Source organism: Mauremys reevesii, linkage group 2, assembly GCF_016161935.1.
Source record: "Mauremys reevesii isolate NIE-2019 linkage group 2, ASM1616193v1, whole genome shotgun sequence".
Classification (NCBI taxonomy): Eukaryota; Metazoa; Chordata; order Testudines; family Geoemydidae; genus Mauremys; species Mauremys reevesii.
The window spans coordinates 89,204,250-89,224,734 of NC_052624.1; the positions used below are offsets into that span (position 1 = coordinate 89,204,250).

Sequence of the window (20,485 nt, forward strand, 5' to 3'; positions counted from 1 at the left end):
CTCTCCCCTGGTCTCATAGCCACCTTAACCCTCCTATGAGAGGGGTGGATAGTAAGGTCCAAGCCATGTGTTGGCTGGAGGGACCTGGATGGAAAATGAAGGGTGCTGGTGGAAGCCCCAGGTAATGATTTGAATAAATATGGATTTGCCTGCACTGTACACTTATCTGCCTGCTAGTCCCAGACCTCTATATAATAAAGTTGAGGCCTGATTAAAATCCATAACAAGTGTCTCCTGTTCTTCTTTCGGTATACCCAGACAATGAAGTGTATTACAGCAATTAGACTCTTCAGGAAGAGCCTGAACACTATGGAAAAATCCAGAAAGTCATGTGGTAGCAGATATTTCTCAAAATACACAAACACAGAAACTTGTAAATGCATGACCAGTATCCATGGGTGCCAGGTTTGTATAATTTTTGGTGGTACCCAGAACAGGTCCAAGCACAGCCGTCCTGTCCATAGGATGGACCGGGGCAACCGCCCCGGACCCCACGCTTGGGAGGCCCTGCACTTTAGGGGGACGCAGGGTCCAGGGCGGCCTGGGAGGTTAGCAGGAGGCCTGGCAGTGACCGACCTGGCATCTGGGAAGAGCAAATATAAGAACTAATAAATTAAGCTTGCAGGTAATTTACTTATATGCTTTGGAACTACCAGGAAGTGGTCAGGAAAAGGAACGAAGGACCATCACCACCTACCTTCATGTTTTCTCAAGCTAAAACATCCTGAGATTTTGCTCAGGACTAATTTAATCATAAAATATTTTCTCATTTCTTATTTTGAAGTATGTGCCAGAACATTTTTGGGGCTGTCATATGGATAAGTCATCTTCATGAGCAGGGCTGGGTTGACTCTCCTGTGAGTCTGGGGCTATTAGATTCTCTGGGGCCCCTGTATACAAAAGTCTTTTCCTTAATTTAAAACAAAATTATCACAATTATGGCATTGAGGGTATGAACACTATACTAAACTTGCCTTTTCATTAGCAAAGCCGTTCTATGGTTACCTATCAGTTTTAAAACATGAGGAATATAGTTAATTCAAAATAGCCTACTTCTTATCTTAGAACAGCTATTATATTAGTTTCTTTCTGGGAGGGATTTTGGGTGCAGGAGGGGGCTCCAGACTGGGGCAGAGTGTTGGGCTGCAGGAGAGGACGAGGGATGCAGGCTCTGGGAGAGAGTTTGGTGCAGGAGGGGATTCTGACCTGGGGTAGGGGTTGGGGTTCAGGAGGGAGTGTGGGGTCTGAGAGGGAGTTGGGATGCAGGAGAGGGTGCGAGATGCAGGCTCTGGCTGGGAGACACTTACCACAGGCGGCTCCAGGCTGGCAGCACAGCAGGGCTCAGGCAGGCTGCCTGCCTGCCATACCCCACGCTGCTCCTGGAAGCGGCTAGCTGCGGGCATGTCTCTGCATGTCCCTAGAAGGGACAGTGTGTCTCCATGCGTTGCACGCACCTGCAAGCACCACCCCTACCAATGGAAGCTGCAGGAACAGTGCTGGGGGAGGGGCAGCGTGCAGAACCTCCTCTCCACCCCACTGCCAGAGGCTTCAGAGATGTGCCAGCAGCTGGCCGCTTCTGGGAGCGGCGTGGGGCCAAGGCATGAAGGCAGCCTGCCTGAGCCCTGCTGCGTCGCAAGACTTTTAGTGGCCCGGAGATCGCAATCGAGTGGCAGAGGCTCCAGGGCAGAGGGTTGATGGCTATCGGCGGTTTGGTGACCACTGAATTGTATATAATTATGGATTTATTTTTTGCGGGGCCCCCTTAGTCAGAGGCCCTCGGCTGCAGCCCCTAAAGCCCCGTGTTAGTCCGTGGCCCTGTTCATGAGCTGTTCCAATTAACAGCTTTGAACTGGCCATGATATTGTAGCAGAAGTGAACTTAGCTCTTTCATTAAAGGGAAAACAAGTCAGCGCACTGTTAATGATTTAGGATATTAAAATACTTGGTTTACATTTACATATTTGTCTAATCACAAAAATATTTATTTATTAGCAAGACATTTAGAAAATATCTACTTCTACGACAGATGAAAATGTTGGTCTACCAAGTTTGACAGTATTCTTGTAAAACCAGTAGATTTTTCTTTTTTTCCCAATACACAATTAGTAAAGGCAGATAGTGTTCTATTTTAAAAAGTCATTTTTGTGCATCTCAAGGTATGTGTATGGACAGGGATCTATTCCTTTTTTCCCCTTCACTCTTAGTCTGACAGTAACTCTTTACACTCACAACTAATCAAAATACCTAAAACTAGCTTCTCTTGACTAGCTGGTTTGACTAGATTAATTTTTTAAAAGGAAGTATTACCATATGTGCACAAAGTATCTTCTGTAACTTGAGAGAGTCAATGTAACCCACAACATACACAGCAAATAATGAGGCTATCTGGAATTAAAAAGAGAAGATTAAACTAATTGAAAACTATACATTCATACAGCATAAATACATTATTCAGCAATAACCCACAAGCATCTGTAGCTCCTTTTAATGGCTAAAGGCTTATGAATTTTTGCAATGGCTTATTTTGAAAGGTGGGGCTGTGTATAACACCCAAAGAATACAAAATAACATGTAAACATTTCAAGAATAAGATTTAAATTAAAAGAATAAGTTGCTTTACTAATGTTAATGATCCCCACTTGTATTAATAATTTGCTCTTAGATAGTACCTCCCATTTTTCAGATAAAAGAGCATTCATTATTATTAGTCTAAAAATCAGGAAATATTATCTCCACTTCACTGATGAGGAAAATGAGGCATAGAAATTAAGTGACTGCCCAAGGTCATGGATAACGTTTATGGTGATGCTAGGAACCAAATTCAGCTCTCCAAAGTTCCAGTCCACTGTCTTAACCAGCAGAGCACCCCTGCTGCCTCTGCCTTGATTTTCTGAAAAACGAGGGTCATTTTATCAAACATTTTTAAAATAAACATGATTCTGTAGTTTACATTTTTGGTGGCCACCTGCAACTAATTTTCTTCTTTGTGGTTAGGAGACCCATCCACCCCTGCTCAGATTGTTTCATTCAAAAGCAGCACCTGCTACTTCAAAATACAGCAGCCCAAAGTAGATGGGAGAGAAGAAAAGCTCCTGCATTCCAGGCACCTTGTGTTGACAAGGAGAGGAGAGAGAGAAGGGCATCCTTGCTCCTCAAAAATACAAGAAAAGCTGAGGACACAAATACTTGTGGGGGAGAGCCTTGGGAATAATTCTGCCAATTACTTCTCCACATTATTCTTTTATCCAGTTATTCATTCATTTCCCAGCTTTTAATTTAAGAGTCATGGGTGTTTTGCACCCTAGCTCAGGATAGCAGATGCTTAGGAAGTGAGTGCTTTTTCTATGCCTCTCATTCTAACCCCAACTTCTTCAGGATGATATTTAACACAGCAGCTTGTTCTCTGCAGACCCAAATAGGGAGCAAGACTTCTGCTTCCAAAAGGGACAATTACCTAAAGAGTCCAGAATGCATTAAAAGTCACACATAGTTTAAAACAAAAAACCTGACATGGGCTAGTAATTAATTCACCATGTCCCCATATTTTATTTATTTTTAAGAATGAGATCAGTGATTGCAGCAACCCTTTGAATCAGGTAATCAACACACTTGCACTTAGAAGCTACACACAAAGAGTAATTTTTCAGTGGGGAAGCTAGATATGACCAATGCTTTGTGTTGTGAAATCTAAGCCCTTACTTTTCCTAATCTACCTCCTATTGACTGAAAAATTCCTAAAAGCCCTGATTATAGAACTTTTTTTTAAATCTGTGCTAATTAGCACTTCTGGGCTTACGTTTTTCTCTAATTCAAATGCATAAAGATAAGTATGTGCTGACTAGAGATATATTTAACAGACACTTTTAAACTACATTATATACTCCTGGGGGAAGTCTGTGCCACTGCATATGCACAGAATTCATTCCCCCCACAGATTTCTTTGCCTCCCCATTATTTTCTGCGGGGAAGCAAAGGGAAGCCACAAGAGCAGTCACATGCCAGCATGGTTTCCAGTGCCCAGAGCAGCTGGCAGAGAGGTAAATCTCCAAAGGGGTCGGGGTAAGGATGCCCATGGGCATAGTTTGGGGTGCATAGTCCCTTCAGATGCAAGGCATGGGGGTATGCGGGGTCACGTGCCACTGCCCCCACCCCCTGTTTCTGTGAGCACAGAGCTGCCTGGATGAAGGAGGGTTCCGCTATGGCTAGCTGACTCTGCAGCTGGATGCCATCTCCTGAGTCCTAGTGCTGGTGGGGTTCCCCTTCTGCATGCTGGGAGCCATCTTGTTTTCTGTACAATGGTGAGTTCCCACAGTGGGACAGGGCAAGAGAGGTGGGTTGGGGCAGGAGAAATGGGAGAAAGGGGGTGGGAATAGGCATTGGGGAAGGAAGGAGGATGAAGGAGTTGTGGGAGAGGAATGTGGGAGTTAAGGGAGAGGGATAGTGGCAGTGGAAGGGGAAAGGGATAGGACATGGGGAAGAGGGGGAGCTCGTCATGAAGCATTCCCTCAGCAGCAGCACTGGAGCTCCCCCATTAGGCAGGCCCATCAAACCCCCACCCCATCGAGCCCCACCCCTCCTGCACCTGGGCCACCCTAATGAGCCCCCCCACACCCAGACTCCCACCCCAATGAGCCCCACTCCCCCAGCACCCAGACCCCCTTGCTGAGCCCCCACACCTTAACAACCTCTGCCAAGCACAATCCCGCCACACCCAGACGGCCCCTGCTGAGCCCCAACCACCTTCACTTGGATCCCCTGCAGTGTCCCATTGTCCCTGCACCCGAACCCCCACAACAAGCTCTTGTGCATCCAGATCCCACACTGAGCCACCCACTCCCAGACTGTCCCACACAGAACTCTCTCACCCCACACCTGGGTTCCCCCAAACTAAGCCCCGCCACACTTGTATCCTGGCAGGCTGAGCCAGCCTGCCCACCCCTGGAGTGCCTGGCGCAGAGGGGCAGGACACCGGGGTGTTTCTGGGACAGGCCCGACCCTTGTGCTGTGTCAGGGTTGGGTGCACCCTCACCACCCAGTCCCTGTCCTGGGGGGAGGAAGGGAGGGCTCCAGGGTGATCTTCCACTTCCATCCAGCCAGTGGCCTGTGCTCCCCACTGCCATGTTGGAGCCTCCACATCTATTTATTAACAAATAAAATTTGCAGCGTTTTAAAATATTGTGCACAGAATTTTTATTTTTTGGCATAGAATTTCCTCTGGAGTACTTAAATCAGACGAGTTCTTTGCTGCTCTCAGACAGTAATTACTGTACCTGGTAGCAATAGGTACACCAAAAGTCAACACTATCCACGTAAAATTCATGCTGGAATATTATATGTTAAACATAAAAAAAATGTCCAAGACATTTTAAAATAGTTCCCTATTTGTATTAATCACCTTAGTTTATTAACATAATTTTGTAATTTTAATAAATTGATTGTACTCAGATTTTTATTTTTACTTTTTAGACTTCAAATAATTTGGGCAGTGAAACTAAACGTGTTAATTTCACTTTCTGGTTCTAACGATGGGGAGTTTTTTCTTAATATATGCATTTCTAGGACTAAAAGGCAAATTACTTAAAATTTCCATGCCTAAAAATTTTTGTAACTGAAATATTTTATTACTATCACAAAAACATTTGTTTTCATATAGTGGTTTTGCAAAACTACATTTGGACTATTTCTGTTTCTCTGGAGGCAGAAAAATCTGGGAAGGGCTCAAAATGGGCAGGCCTATGCTCAAATAAGGACAAACGTTCTGGTATACTTTCCATCACCTTAGAGAAAAAAAACCACAGTTAAGATTGTGGGACAAGAAGGGGACAATTTTGAAATAACTTTGGAGCTGTTAGGACAGCACTGAATGTGATGGTGCAATATGAATCTGGGAGCAAGAGAAGTCTGGCTGCTGCATTCTGGACTCTGTTTAGAGAACAGATATTCAGAATGAACGTAAAACCAAATTTTGGTTACTGTGCTACAGAATGACAATGGTAGCTAAAACACATCAGAAGTTCTATGAATTCATTTGACCGTAGAAAGCAGTTATTTTATCTAAATAAGATAAAGATTCTACCTGAATCGAAGTTTGGCAATGACCTACACACTTGTCTAAACATACTGTGTATAGTGTAATACTATAAAGCTTGAACTTATTATTCTGAAGCTACATACACACTATGCTATCATCCCTTGTACAGGAACAGAGGTGTGTTTAATATATCCATGAATATTTTGGTGATAGTCAATAAAAATTGTCTTACTTGTGTCAGAAGGACAAACTGAGCAAACTGCCAGGGAAGCATGAAAAAGACATTAGAAACACACAGTGCAATCAAGCTTCCTCTATTAATATTCGGAGTCCTTAGGAAAAAAGAAATAGAATACATACCAGTAAGTTAAACTATAATAGGCCTTTGCATTTCATCCAAAAGAGCATCAGAGAATATTATCAAAAAATTAAAAATTGCCTTGTAACTGGACTTGCAATATAAATTGACAACGGTGAACAAAACAGTTTAAGTAACTTTTGTATTAATTTCCATGAGAATATAAGAATAATTAAAATAATTAATTCTGACCTTTGCTATTTCATAGCTCACCTTTTGAAATAAAAGTAGAAGTTAAAGTAAACAAAAAAGTGCTGAGTGGCCCCACTAAGCAAGCCATAATGAACATTCATCTCAAAAACTGTAAGATTTAGTTTAGAATTCCTTTCAGGCTTTATGAAGTGTTCCAACTCTTCAGATTTCTCTAAAGGTACCCAGACTGCCTCATTCTCATTGAAGACATGACAGCCAGATGCATTACTCAAGTGACACAGACATATTTTGTGCAATACTTCTAGTACAGTATACACAGGGGATATATCAATGGTATTTGCTGACAACAGTTCAGAATTTGACCTCACCATATATCATTATGTAATCTCCACTTGTCTACCCACCTATGGGGAAATGAAAATATGGCAATTATTTGGGACTATATAGGGCTCTGTCCTCAAGGGTTACTGGCATCAGAAAAAGGCATGTCTATGGGAAAAGGAGTAGAAACTTTCTTGCCAATCTGTAACAGTCTGGGAAAACTGAGGCAGCCACCTAGGAGGTTCGAAGACTATCAAGGAAGGACAATCAGTTCCATAAATGAAGAAGAAAAATGCTTCCATGGGATAGAATGCTAAAAAGAGATGAAAGCCCAGCTCATTCAGACTAAACTGTTCCATCTGCTAGAAGACAGGAAATAAACTAGATAACTCAGCTGCAGCCAGACTTTATAGTGGGGTCTAATGTCACAAAAAACTTTAATTTCATCTATTAGGAGGATTGTAGTTATAATCACTTGTGTGAATTGACCCATATGTCCTTCCTTGGACGTTCTTGAACCTCTTGGATAGTTTCCCGTTTTCCCAAACTGCTGCAAGTCAGCAGGAAAGTTTTCTACTCCTTCTCCAACAGACATGCCCCTTTGTGATGCCAATGACTCCTGAGAGCAGAGCCCTGTAGGCCACAAATGGCTGCCATGCTTCCACTCCTCCACAAGAAGACAATTGGGGATGAAATTATATATGAGGCTACGAGGCAGGTGAGGCAATAACTGTATCTAGTTGACACATTCTAATACTCTCATCTGAATTTGCACTGACCCATGGTGTCCTCGGACTCCATTTTTCAATTACCTCAGTGATCAAATAAATATTTCATAATGAAAAAGCATCAAAGTTTCAAAATGCCCCCCTGGATTTCTGTCTGAGTGACAGGGACCACCAATTAAAGTTTCATGGAAGAACCATCTTCTGGCCATCTTTCATCTGCTGTGGAGAAATGGAACCTTGCCAACAAGCTGGAAGGACAGTATTGTGATCTCACTTTATACGGGCAACGGACTGAGCAGTGAATGTAAGAGCTACAGGCCGATCACCTTATTGTCCATGCCAGGGAAGGTGTTTGCAAATGTTCTGCTGGCACGTTTGGAGCCCCTGCTCAGTGTTGCCCCCAACAATCAGGCTTTACGAGGAACAGTTCCACATTAGATGCCACCAGCCCTCCGCTTGTTGTCAGAGATACACCATGAGTTCAAAACCCCTGCACGTAGCATATGTCGACCTTACGGCTGCATTTGATTCAGCTGACCAAGTCGTACTATAGAAGGCCTTAAATGGTGTAGGTGTCCCAATCACTCTGCTGGACTTCATTAGCGAGCTAGAACCACTGCCCATGTACATCTGGAGAATCAGATGTCAGCACCTTTTAAATTAGTATCTGGTGTCATGAAGGGCTGTGTCTTGGCCCTACACTCTTTTGTTGGGCAATAGATTTCATAATGAAGTTTCCTTTGGACTTCAGAATAAGCAGATATCAGGAACAAAATCCCTTCCTCAACCAAAGAATCAAAAAGACTGCTTGGAAGTTTAAAGTTGTCTCAAGGTCGCAGAAGTTGAAGGAGGTTGAGATGGTGGTCTCTTCTTTTGAGACCTAGGATGCCTTCTAGAGCTTTTGGGCTGTCTCACTGGGTAGTACAGATACCTCTGCTGGGCCTGATTGATTTTAGGGTTATCCTGGAATCTTTTAGTGTTCAGAGCTTCCTCCGTTTTGCCCCAAAACAAATCTGAACCTTCAGAGGGTGTGGGACTTCAGCTGGTACACTCAATACCTGGTGCCATGAAACAGGGTGCATAGTGATGGCTGTCACGAGTTGCTGAGTCTGTTTCATCTAGCACAACCTCTGGAGAGGAGTGGGCAAACAACCCTCACTTATAAAAACCTTAAATTCCTTGTTCACTTTATCCAGTAGCTTATTCTGAAATTTAAGTCTCTAAAGCACAAAGGGGAAGTGTGAGGCATTCAGACGTGTTATGACAACTGATGATGGGTGGAGAAGGTGGGGCGGGGAAGGGCAGCTCTGTCCCCCTCCTCCTTTATGCTCTTGGCAATTAGCAAAAGCACACAGAGGGTTCATGCACCCCCAAAAGAGTAATGCTACGGGAAAAAAGTTATCCAACTCTGGTGCACTGGTGCCCACACATCTAGGGTGGAATGACAAGGGCAAACACTCAAAGAATCATATATATGATTTCTGGTTTGTACAGTAAGGCTGTGTCTAAACTAGGAGTTTATTTCATTACCAGTGTTACCAACACCAATGTAGCTCCACTAGCCCAGTGTTAAAAATCTTGTGATAATGGGAGCCTAGCCTAAACCACTAGTATCACTATTACTACCAGTGGTGGAGACCCTTTGGTGTTAGCAATAATGGATAATGTCTGATGGGAAAAAACGAGTATATACAAGACCATAGCCTCTAAATAAATGCATTGTCTCAGGGATTCTGTTTTTTTAACTCTTCACTCTTAATAACCACACATAAATTGGAAGCTACCTGAGAATGTAGGTCAAAAGCAACATCTGAAGCACAAGGAATGGGTATGAGAAACTTTCACGGAGGGGTGGAGTCCACATCACACGCGTGCACTGAAAATAAGAATTGAATTAGTTCATAGTATGTTCTGCTACATTTTCATTTTTCCCCCGCAATCAATTTATGATTTAAAATGATCAACTACGAAAACTGAAATGGTACAAAAACAAATTAGATGAAGACTCAGTCATAAGTCAACAAAATAAGTGTGTCATAAGACAGGATACAAGAGATGGAAGAAAGGAGCATGCATGCTTGAGTGAAGATGCAGCTTTGGGTCTCTAATGGTTGAGAGCAGGAAGGGTTTAACCACTACTACTGACTCCTTCTCTTGACATGAGAGAACTACAGTGGGAATGATATCTTACTCTTGCAAAAACAAAAATCTGACAGCTTGGGAGCAGTTTTGTCCACCAAGAACAAAGATGCCAAAGTAACACAGGTTCTCCTCACCTCCACTTATTTATTATGGCCATATCTTGCAATCCCTTATTTACAAAAACAGTCTTTGCTGAAATCAATTAATTATGCATGTGAATAAGGACTACTCAAACAGCAAGACTGCGACTAGCTAATACAGCTACACATAACAGAGTGCAGGGGAACAGGGTGAGGCCAACACACCTGTATGCCTACGTTAAGTCTCCCACACTGTGGCTCAGGCATGGAGAGAAGAAAGCAGACACTGTGCACCCAACAGCTGTGTGGAATGTACAGAAACTTGGCTCTGCCCACCAACACACAAGCCAGTAACACTGAGCAGCTGAAACTAAGTGTACCTGTTACATGGCTGTTGTAAATTACTCCCCCCCATTGCAGAGCAAGTGATTAGAAGGCAAACCAACTGTGATTGAACCACAATTTCTTCTCAGAATGCTCTTGGGGTAGCAAAGCATGTGCCACCCCATATGGGCTAGGTTGAGCCTTTAGGTTCAGCCCTATACAAGGATTTGCAGAAATCAGATCCTTGGTTTTCAAAAGTTAATTCCACCCAGGAGTTAACTAAAACTTTATATATTTGACATTTCAAATTAATGTTATTGTGCAATTATGCACAAGAGGCTTCATGTTACTTCAACTTTTGAAAGATGTTCCTTCTTGTACATTAGCAATGTAACTGTGTTAGAAAATTTTTGTTTGAAAGAAACCTGCTGTAAGATGTACTACAAATTCAATACAGTATCTAAAGATAAAACCTTTTAACAACATGAAATATACAAGCAAAGCTAGAAGAAAGCTGTTTGTTGGTAGTTAAACCTATCAGGTACTTATTTTCCCATCCAAAATTTTAAAAGTAATCTTGAACAGACAAAGTACATCTCTCCTTTATATGCATTTACTGTGGCAATGGAAGGGGAATGACTTTAGTGGACTTCTACTAATACCGAGACTTTTATTGAGGAACTGCTGGCAGAATCAAAGGGTTTCTATGGACTTTTATTCTCATGTTAACTTACGTATCAGCAATATTCTCTCTCTACCCCCATCTATGTCTGTCTTGATCAATAACTGATTAGACTGCATAAGGTATGGTAGCATTTAGTCTGCAGCAAGAGTATGTGTATCTTAACCAACAGGGGACTAAGTTCCCCCCTAAATTTGACGATAGTCTCCAATCACACTTAAGAGGCCAATTAGTGCTATATGTACCATGCTCCCACACAGCAGCAATTCCCAATATCAGAAAAAACAGTGAAACAGAGTACGAGCCCAAAGGCAGCTCAAACTTGGCAGAACGTGGAGGACCAAATTTAAGTCGTTAGATGTCCTCTACTAACATGCAAGAGAGGAGGACACAGAGTTCAAAGGACAGATGCTGTACAAAGGAGGCAGGAGAAAGGTAGAGAATTTAAACAGAGGAAGTGCTTTAATCAAGGGAAGAGAACAAAATCCAGATTTAAGGAATGAAAATTATTATGAAATATTAAAACATCAGCTGAAAAAAGGAAGCACACAGATGGAGTAGTAGGAACAAGCTGTTGAAAACGGAGGCAAAACTAGAAAATAAAAAGTTTATTGAAAAGATTATAAGAAAAAGAAAAACATTTTAAAGTGCAGTTCCACTCAGTATAGTGACTAAACACAACACTGTGCTGCTCCATGTTTGTCCTTAATTTCCAAATCAAGTGTGTTCAATTGACAGATGTTTTCCCCCCTCTCCTTTTTATTTATTTTAACTGTCAGCCACGCAAACAACTCCTGATCAGGGTCAGCCTGAATTCTCTCTTACTCTTGCATCACAGAAGTAATAAAAGGATCTTAAGAGAAAATTATTTACTTCACCAAAAAAGCGTTTTGTGCTGCAGAGTCAATACAGCTGAGAGTGAGCGTGATTCAGTTCCTGCTTGCTAATTCTTAAAATAATTGTTTACTAAGTTCCAGTTGATTACACCTGTTAAAAATCATTTTGAAGACTAATGGGGTTATACAGATATTACTGAGGGTTTAATCTGAAGGTAATCTGGATGAACAGTTATAAACTGGGAAGTGAATATTATGTTAAAAGCGCATATACTGTTACGTGCTTTCATTTTTTAGTTATTTTTTTGAGAGTACAGCCACACTTAAAATGTACCTAATTTGCAAGATACAGAAAGAAAAAAGTAGTAAAAGCAAAAAGTGATACATAGGATGAGCAACCAAAAGAAGGGAGCATTTACCTTATTGCTATATTGACTTTACCATGAGTTGTGCCATTTTCCTATGCTTGAAATGTAATATTGCTGTAAGGTAAATGTTTCTTTCTCAAGATAGCCCAAAGCAGCACATTAATATTTTATTTTATGCCAAACAGCTATTTGATATAACACACAGACACCACACACACACACACACGTATGTGACTCCTTTAGCATTTTGTTGAAGCTGTAACACTGTTAATCTGTGGTCAAGGACAGTAGCACCCACAGTTGTATGCATGTTACACATGGTGCATGCCATTGGCAGGGAACCCAGGGCTCAGGCTGATGAAAGGTGCGGCTGGGCAAGGTGCCAATGGGGAGCCCTGGCAAAGAAGCCAGGCCCACAGCAGCAGAAAGAAGGAGCAGTGTTGGCTACCTCACTGCCCACTCAGATTTGGCCCTGCAGCCCATCATGACAGTGAGGCGGACGATCAGATCAATATTGAGTGAGTGGCATTGCAACCTGGTGCATGGGAGTCACAGTGCCACTAAGGTTTGGCCCGTGGCTTCTCTATCATGACAGGCAGACCTCAGGGCCAAAACTGAGTTGGCTGTGGAGTAACCAGCACTGCTCCTCCTCACCACAACCATAGGGCTGGCTCCTACACCAGGGGCCTGCTTAACTTTGCCCCACGTCCAGCAGCTGTGTTCCCTCTGCTCTTCCCGCAGGACTCACTAGCGACAGCCTCAAGAGCTGCTAGTACAGGGAGATGTGGTGAGTGCCCACACAGGGGAGCTGGCCAGGAGAAAGGTGGTGGGGAGGCCTGAAGGAGGCAGATGCAAAGGGGTTTGGTTTTATGAACTTTGTGAAAAATTTCTGTGTGCACCTCTGAAGAAGGAACTAATTGGAAAAGTCAAACGACAATGGTTAACTTCCATGGTGGGGTGCGGCATATTTATACCTGTCTGCTAGCCTTAGTAATCAGACGTTTTTAGAACTTGAGAAGCTGTGCCTATCCCACACAAGTGAGAATCCTGCGCAAATGGTATCTTCAAAGAATAATTATTTTTGAACTTCCATTTGAAAGATATTTTATTAGCCATTTAACTCCTCAGGTTTTTAATTACTCTTAAAAACAAGACTGTTTCAATAACATCTGACATCCATTATCAAGTAGTTAAAGAAGCTCTAATGCAATTAAATTTAATTGAACATACTCAAAGACCTTTACCAAGCTCAGCTGAGCAAACTGGAAAAGGCAAAACTAGTTTCAACTCAGGATGGAGCCATACTGCAACTAGATTCAATCTGAACGACAAGACCCAAAGGTAAGCCAGGCAAAAAACTGTTACTAACCTTCCGTACCTGTTGTTCTTCAAGGTGTGTTGCACATCTTGAAGTCGTACCTGCCCAGCAGGCCTGCTGGTTTGCAATCCTAAACTGCAAACCCCCCAGTAGAATAAACTTTTCTTACCTAATAAATCCAATTTCTTGGGGTCCTTTGCTATAGGTGTTGCACCTTGATGACCTTGCCTTTCTCTTCCATTGGCAGCAGATACCACCAGGGAGCCAGGTGCGGAGAGGTAAGATGAGTGTACAAGAACTCATAGTAATGGGCAGGCACAAAGTATTTCCGCTTAGCTCTTTTTAATATGGGGGGGGGGGGGAGGGAAGCAGGAGTCTGCCACAGGGCTTTAATGGGGTCCATAATGGCCTCATTAAGAGGTAGGGCTACTTTTGATGGGCCTGCCACCACTAAAACATCAACCAGACTATGGGAGGACTCCTTCACTTCCTCTTGGTGAGCCCTATAGTCATCCTGGGGAGGTGACATGCCCGCTCCTGACACAGCCTCATCAGGGGAGGAGGAGGCCAGCACCAGCTGAGGACACTCTTCTTCTCTTTCCACATCGGAGGGTCCTGCAGAACCAGTTCCTGAAACTCAGCACTAAGTTCAGTACCCAAGTCTGGACTGAGTGTTGCCCAATGGGGTGGTGGTGCTCTTCTTTTGGAGGCCACCAAATAGAAGCATCTTGAATAGGATCACTTAATTAAGGGAAACCCCCACAGGTTCCAAAAGGTACTCAGTGCCAAATCTGACCAGCTCAGTTTGGAGGAAGGTCTCAACACCGCCTCCATGAGTAAAAATTTCAGCCTGGCCTCCTGGTCCTTCTTCGTGCGATCTGGCAGCCGTCCCTGATGTGAGCTTCTCCCCAGCACTTCAGGCAACTAGTGTATGGGTCACTTGGAGATATAGCATTGTTGCTGGAGGCAAAGGGCTTGAACCCAGTGACCAGACATGCCTCAGCACCAGGTAACGGACCAAACTCCGCTAACTAACCGACCCTGACACAAACTACACCAAATTGACTAAAAACTGACTATTTACAACTATATACAATTATAGGAAAAGGAAGACCACAGAGAAAGCTTGCTGAAGCAAGAATAATTCCAGAGACTGTCATGGGCAGTAAGAAGGATCTGAGGGGGTGCAATGTCGGCTGGGTGCTTTATACAGGCACTATGTGTGCACAGCACCCCAGAGGACACTTGAGCTGCCCCAGTGGGTACCACTGAGGGGAAAAATCTCTGATGACTGTGCTCAGGGCACGCAAACACCTACAGTGGAATGCACACGTACAATCACTCAAAGAACACCACATGTTTCTAAGTAAAAAACCAGAAACATAGCCAAAGGGCACTTAAAATCATTTATTCTTTCAAAACACAAGAGAGATGACAATAGTGGTAGAAAAAAAAATCTGATATTTTGGATTAAACAAATCTTTTTCTAAAGGAATAAAGCTTTTTTCAAAAGCTTAGCATTATTTTTCTGCATAGACATAGACAGTTTCTAAATGATATGTTGCCTGATAGAGAGACTATAGTAGACTAAATATTAGTATACTGACAGAAAATACATTCAACTGTGGCTATCTGAACCCTGAATTATCTATTATGTATTCACTATCTATCCTTCCTGACTTTCAGATAACTAAAATATTGTATAAAGCAAACTTGCTCTATTTGTGTGTTTCTGAAGAAAGATATATTTTGTTTTGTAAAATTATGAGGGATTGTTAGAGGAGGTATCTGGAAGGATACTGATGGGCAACAGTGGTGATTGTCAAACAAAAACTCTCATTGTGTGAGTGATTTTTAGAGGTTTGTACATGCATCTCGAGATTGAAAGGTGCAGTTTTTTAAATAGGAGAAATAAATATTCTAGACATCAGAATGAACACTTATTTATGAAATCTCTACTGACCAGAGGGTTCAAGCCACATTTCCAAGATGTTTAAACACCTAAAGATGCAGGCTCTCAGTGACATTTTCAAAAGCACCTATGCTGGTAAGGCACCTCACCTACTTACACGCTTTTGAAAATTCTACCAGGTGCCTACCTGCATCTTCAGGCACCTAAATACCTTTGAAAATGTGGTCTAAGTGCCGTATAGAATAATACAACCGTATGAATATACATCAAACAACTATGTTCAGTACAAGAAAGTTAATGCAACATTAGGGACACATTTTAATAGTGCCAGTGATGGTATTCAAAGCTACAATTTTTGTTCTTACAGCAACAACAACTATGCAAACAGTTTGAAATCCTGACCTCTGAGAAGTCAAATGGGAATTTTCTCCACTGACTTCATGGGGGCTAGGGATTTCACACACAGTATGGTCTTCTGAATTTACTTCTTGAGTGGAGATGGAAATCAGTTTTTAATTTCCTGATTTTTGTGCAATTAAAATCTCAACCTGAGACATACATCAGGATATGTTTCTCCACAACCCATTTCCAATACCATCTCCTTTATATTTCAGAGGGAGAAAAGGGAAGCCAGAAGAATATTATTCAAATAAAAACCACCAACTACAGTTTTATGGAAAGCTCTCACGATTATATTCAAATAAACTTGCATGGATTATATTATTAGGCAATAAGAATGCTACTGATCTAAATTCAGTTTATGGGCATTAGTAGAACAAACTAACCAAGAATGCTAAGCCAGCCTCAGAAAATAAGAAATGACTAACTTATAAGAAATGTTGGAACCTAGAAACATGAATACAAGTTCTACCTTCCCTCGTTAAAAAAAAAAAAGTTAGCTGAAAGAGAAATGACATCAGTGCACAATATTAGTTACTGAGATTGATGTTTAGTTATGAAGGAGTTTAAAGTAGGGGATTTCTATTAAGAATTTATCCACACGTAGGTATATGGGAAGTGAAAACTGAAATTCAGTGAAAAAAAAAGCTGTTTCTATAATGGTATCTTAAATACCACAAAAAGTTTACATTCACAGGTACTTTCAAAATACTGCATAATTTTCTTTTCAATAATGTTTTCTTACCTTTAAGCATAGGCTAAGATGTAAACTACAAGCATTCTCTATTTTCAAGTAAAAATCATACACCTGATTTAGTCTAAAACAATCAAAAATGTCAAAAAGTCTAAAAGACCTACCTCCCCATGATTGAAAAAGTAGCACAATACCGTAACTAGGCCTCCTAGACGGCTCCCACTGTGAAAATAAAATAAAAAGTGAGTGCAACAGAATTTCATAATGTTCAAATAATATCTTCTGAAACCCAAAATCACAAGATTTCTCCACACCCCAGAATATTTAATCTTTCACTTTTAAACCTACAGTGACAGACATATATATATTTTTTTTAATTTTTTTTTTGAGGAGAGGAGATAGAGGAGAGAATTACAACGTAATTAAATCTAGTTAAATCTAGTTAAGAGCCTAGATAGGCAACCAATATTAGTTTTAGAACAGTCCACCCTTGTTCTGCACCCTTGTATTGCATCTCTTCCCTGCAGATCTCCTCTGAATTTTCCTTACCTTTAATACACATGCAGTGGAATAATCTGGTTACCTAGCTCTACTGCAGGCTTTCCTCTTAGACCAATATTTTTAGAGGAAGCAACTAATTATCCGTTGGTCTTTAAGGTGCCACCGGACTCCTCGTTTTTTGCAACTACTTAGGTGTTCCTCATTTTCTGAGTGTCCAAAATTTGACATATCCAGAGCCTGATTTTCAGAAGTTCTGATCATTTGCAACTTCAGCTGATGTCAATAGGAGCTGCAGATTCTCAGCACCTCTGGGAAAAAAAATAATAATCGGGTCCTAGGTGTCTCAGTTTGGGCACCCAAAAAATGAACACTCAAAGTTGGTGGACACTTTTGCAAATTTTGGTCTGAATCTGTGCCTTGTGATGAACTAGGGCTCTCTCTGTACAACTTACGAATTCTGGTTGATACGGTGAAGTTCTATTACAAAAAACTGATGTATTATGAGTACCTATATGTATATAGATACCACTGCTGACAGGTCCTATAGCAGGTACACACCAGACAGATACCATGAGGAATGCTTAGGACTCAATGACTAAAGCTGTGAGTCTGTCACAGAGGTCTCAGAAGTCATGGATTCTGTGACTATCCTGGACCTTCGTGACTTCTGCAGTGGCACCAGTGCGACTGACCAGCCACTGCTGGGGCAGTCTTGGGCTAACCCCCACCTCCGCAAGGCTCCTGGACTGCCACCGAGCACCCGTGGCGCTCCCTCTCCAGAGCACCTGAGATTTAGTCATATATAGTACAAGTCATAGACAGGTCACAGATCATGAATTTTTGTTTATTGCCCGTGACCTGTCCATGACTTTTGCTAAAAATACCCATGACTAAATCTTAGCCTTATCAATGACCATATTCAGGTGCAAACACCTGGGACAATGGGTGAGCTGCACCCTTAGAAAAACCATGTTAGTTGACTCCTCAGAAAGGAGAGGGGAAGGGAGAAGCAGTGCAAACTTACCAGTAGAAGAACAGGCCAGCTGACCAGGAGGGGTTTAAACATACACGCACACAGGAACAAAGGGTGTGACAGGAAGAGGAAGCCTGGGGAATGAGGAAGGTTGCACAAGCTGGGTATATAAGAGGGAGAAATGCAGGCTGTTGCATATGGATAGTCTGAGGAGGGGGCTTCCTAAATGCCTGCTGCCTTCTGTACCCATATGGTTCCCCAAGGGCTCACAAAGGAAGGGTGAGCTAGTGAGGAATATTGTGGTTTCAGATGTTTGTTATTTTGTCTGACCTGTACTATCTGGTGCTTTACATGATTAAGTAAAGAGCATAAATGTGTTAGGCCCTGTGCAATGTATGAGTGTGTGTTCAGTTTCACAACTGCTGCACGTTCCTGAGCGTTAAAACGTAACTAGAAGCTTCACATCTTTTGCGTGGAGTCCTTGGAGAAGGGTATGTTTAAGTAACTGGGTTATCTCAGGGGCCAGCATTCATTAGGGGGCCTAAGGCAGATGAATTGAGATCCATCCTTTCCATGAAAGCATAACAGATTGAGTCTGTGCCCAGAAAATGTGCCAGAGGAGCCAAAGGAGGAAACAGGGCTGCAGCCCACTGAGACCTTGTAAGAATCCAGAGCAGCAGAGGCTTGGATTTCACTCATAACAGCCCTAGTGAGAGGCATGAGGTGCCACTTGCTAGGATATGACACCTCATTTTCCCATTTGTAAAGTGAGGGATAATATGTCCCTACTTCAGAGGTATTAAGATGATAAATTCATTAAATGTTTGGGAGGCACTCAGGGGGCCATGCTAATGGACACCACAGAAAAGTTCATGAAAAAAAGCAATGTCATATTCATCGCAGCATTTGGATGGCATGAAGTAAATGAGGCATGGGTTGAGTAAAAAGAATATAAAGAGAGATCATTACCAGCTGCCTCCTTTGTTGAGCACAGTACATCCTGTGCCTTGAATGAGATGTAATTAGATTGTCATAATGAATATACGCAAGGGGCAGAATTAAGATTGCTCTGACTACATTAAATACTTCGCAGCCTTCTCATCATTCTTTCACATTTTTTCTAAATGGAGTATACTACAAACAGAGTTCCATGGGAGTGGAGTTGTCATAAACAGATAGTTAAGGGTTAAGGTCTCTTTTACCTGTAAAGGGTTAGCATGCAGTACCTGATGACCACCTGACCAGAGGACCAATCAGAGACAAGATAATTTCAAATCTCTGTGGAGGGAAGCCTTTGTCTGTGTTCTTTGTTAGTGTTGTTCTCTTTTGGATCTAAGAGAGGCCAGTCATGTCTCCAAGTTCTCCTGGAGTAGTTCCTACTATCCAATAGTGAGTATTAATTAGAAAGGCGGATTAGTCTTATAATTTTATTTCTACATTTGCAATTGTGTGTTTGCTGAAGGAAATTTTTTATTCCTGTTTGCTGTTACTTTGCTTTTACTGAGAAAGAAAGGAGGGGGGATTCTCTCCAGAGATTGATAAGTTTAGACCCTGTATATTGTTCCATCTTGGTTACAGAGACAGTGACTTTCTTTTATTTTTTAATAAATTCTTTTCTATTAAGGACTTGGTTGATCCTTCCTTGGGTGGATTCTCAGGGAAGGGGGAGGGGGAGGCATCCCTCTGTAGTTAAATCCCGGTATCTCTCCAAGGAAAAGGGAGGGGGGAGGAAGCAGGGGGGAATGGTTTATTTCTCCTGGGTGTAAGAACTCCATAGATTTGGGGCTCTTGGGATCCCCAAGGATTTTGGGGAAGGACTGTGTCCCAATCCACGTACCTGATTGGGTGGTGGCAGCTTTACCAGATCTAAACTAGGATTTTTAGTTGAGAGGGAAGCCAGGGCAGGTCCCCATTTTGGAACCCAACAGCTCTAAGTGGGGGTGAGACCTATGACAGGAGTCATGTGAAAACCATCAGCCTATAAGCTAAATTATCTCTTTCCTCAGCAATGACAGAATGCATGAAAGCCTAACTGAAAACTTGTAACAAAGGCTCAGTCAGGCCATTGTGATCATCTAGTCTGACCTCCTTTGCAGGTCACAGTACCCCACCCACCCAACTCCTGTAATAGACCCCTAACCTCTGACTGAGTTACTGAAGTCCTCAAATCATGATTTAAAGACTTCAAGTTACAAAGAATTCAACATTTACACTAGTTTAAACCTGCAAGTGATCTGTACCCCAGTGCAAGTGACCTGCGCTGCAGAGGAAGGCAAAAAAACCAACAAAAAAAAACCAGGGTGTCTGCCAATCTGACCCAGTGGAAAATTCCTTCCCAACCACAAATATGGCAATCAGTTAGATCCCTGAGCATGTGGGCAAGACCTACCAGCCAGACACCTAGGAAAGAATTCTCTGTAATAACTCAGAGCCCTCCCCATTTAGTGTCCCGTCTCCAGCTGTTAGGGATTTTTGCTACTGGCAGTTGCAGATGGGCCACATGCCATTGTAGGCAGTCCCATCAGACCATGCCCTTAATAAACTTATCAAGCTCAATCTTGAGGTCAGTTAGGATTTTTGCCCCCACTGCTCCCCTTGGAGGACTGTTTCAGAACTTCATTCCTCTAATGGTTACAAATCTTCACCTAATTTCAAGCCTAAACTT

General features: G+C 42.2%; 1 protein-coding gene across 2 annotated transcripts in view; it reads right to left on the minus strand.

Moving 5' to 3' along the window:
• Positions 1 to 20,485, minus strand: part of DPY19L1 (dpy-19 like C-mannosyltransferase 1) — a 104,120-nt gene that overhangs the window by 50,516 nt on the left and 33,119 nt on the right. For both annotated transcript variants that reach the window (XM_039523909.1, XM_039523908.1), the window contains exons 8-11: positions 16,511 to 16,568; positions 9,376 to 9,467; positions 6,264 to 6,363; positions 2,308 to 2,385 (exon numbers count right to left, since the gene is read on the minus strand). In XM_039523909.1, the coding sequence (XP_039379843.1) occupies positions 2,308 to 2,385; positions 6,264 to 6,363; positions 9,376 to 9,467; positions 16,511 to 16,568 (328 nt within the window). The remainder of the gene's footprint in view (positions 1 to 2,307; positions 2,386 to 6,263; positions 6,364 to 9,375; positions 9,468 to 16,510; positions 16,569 to 20,485) is intronic.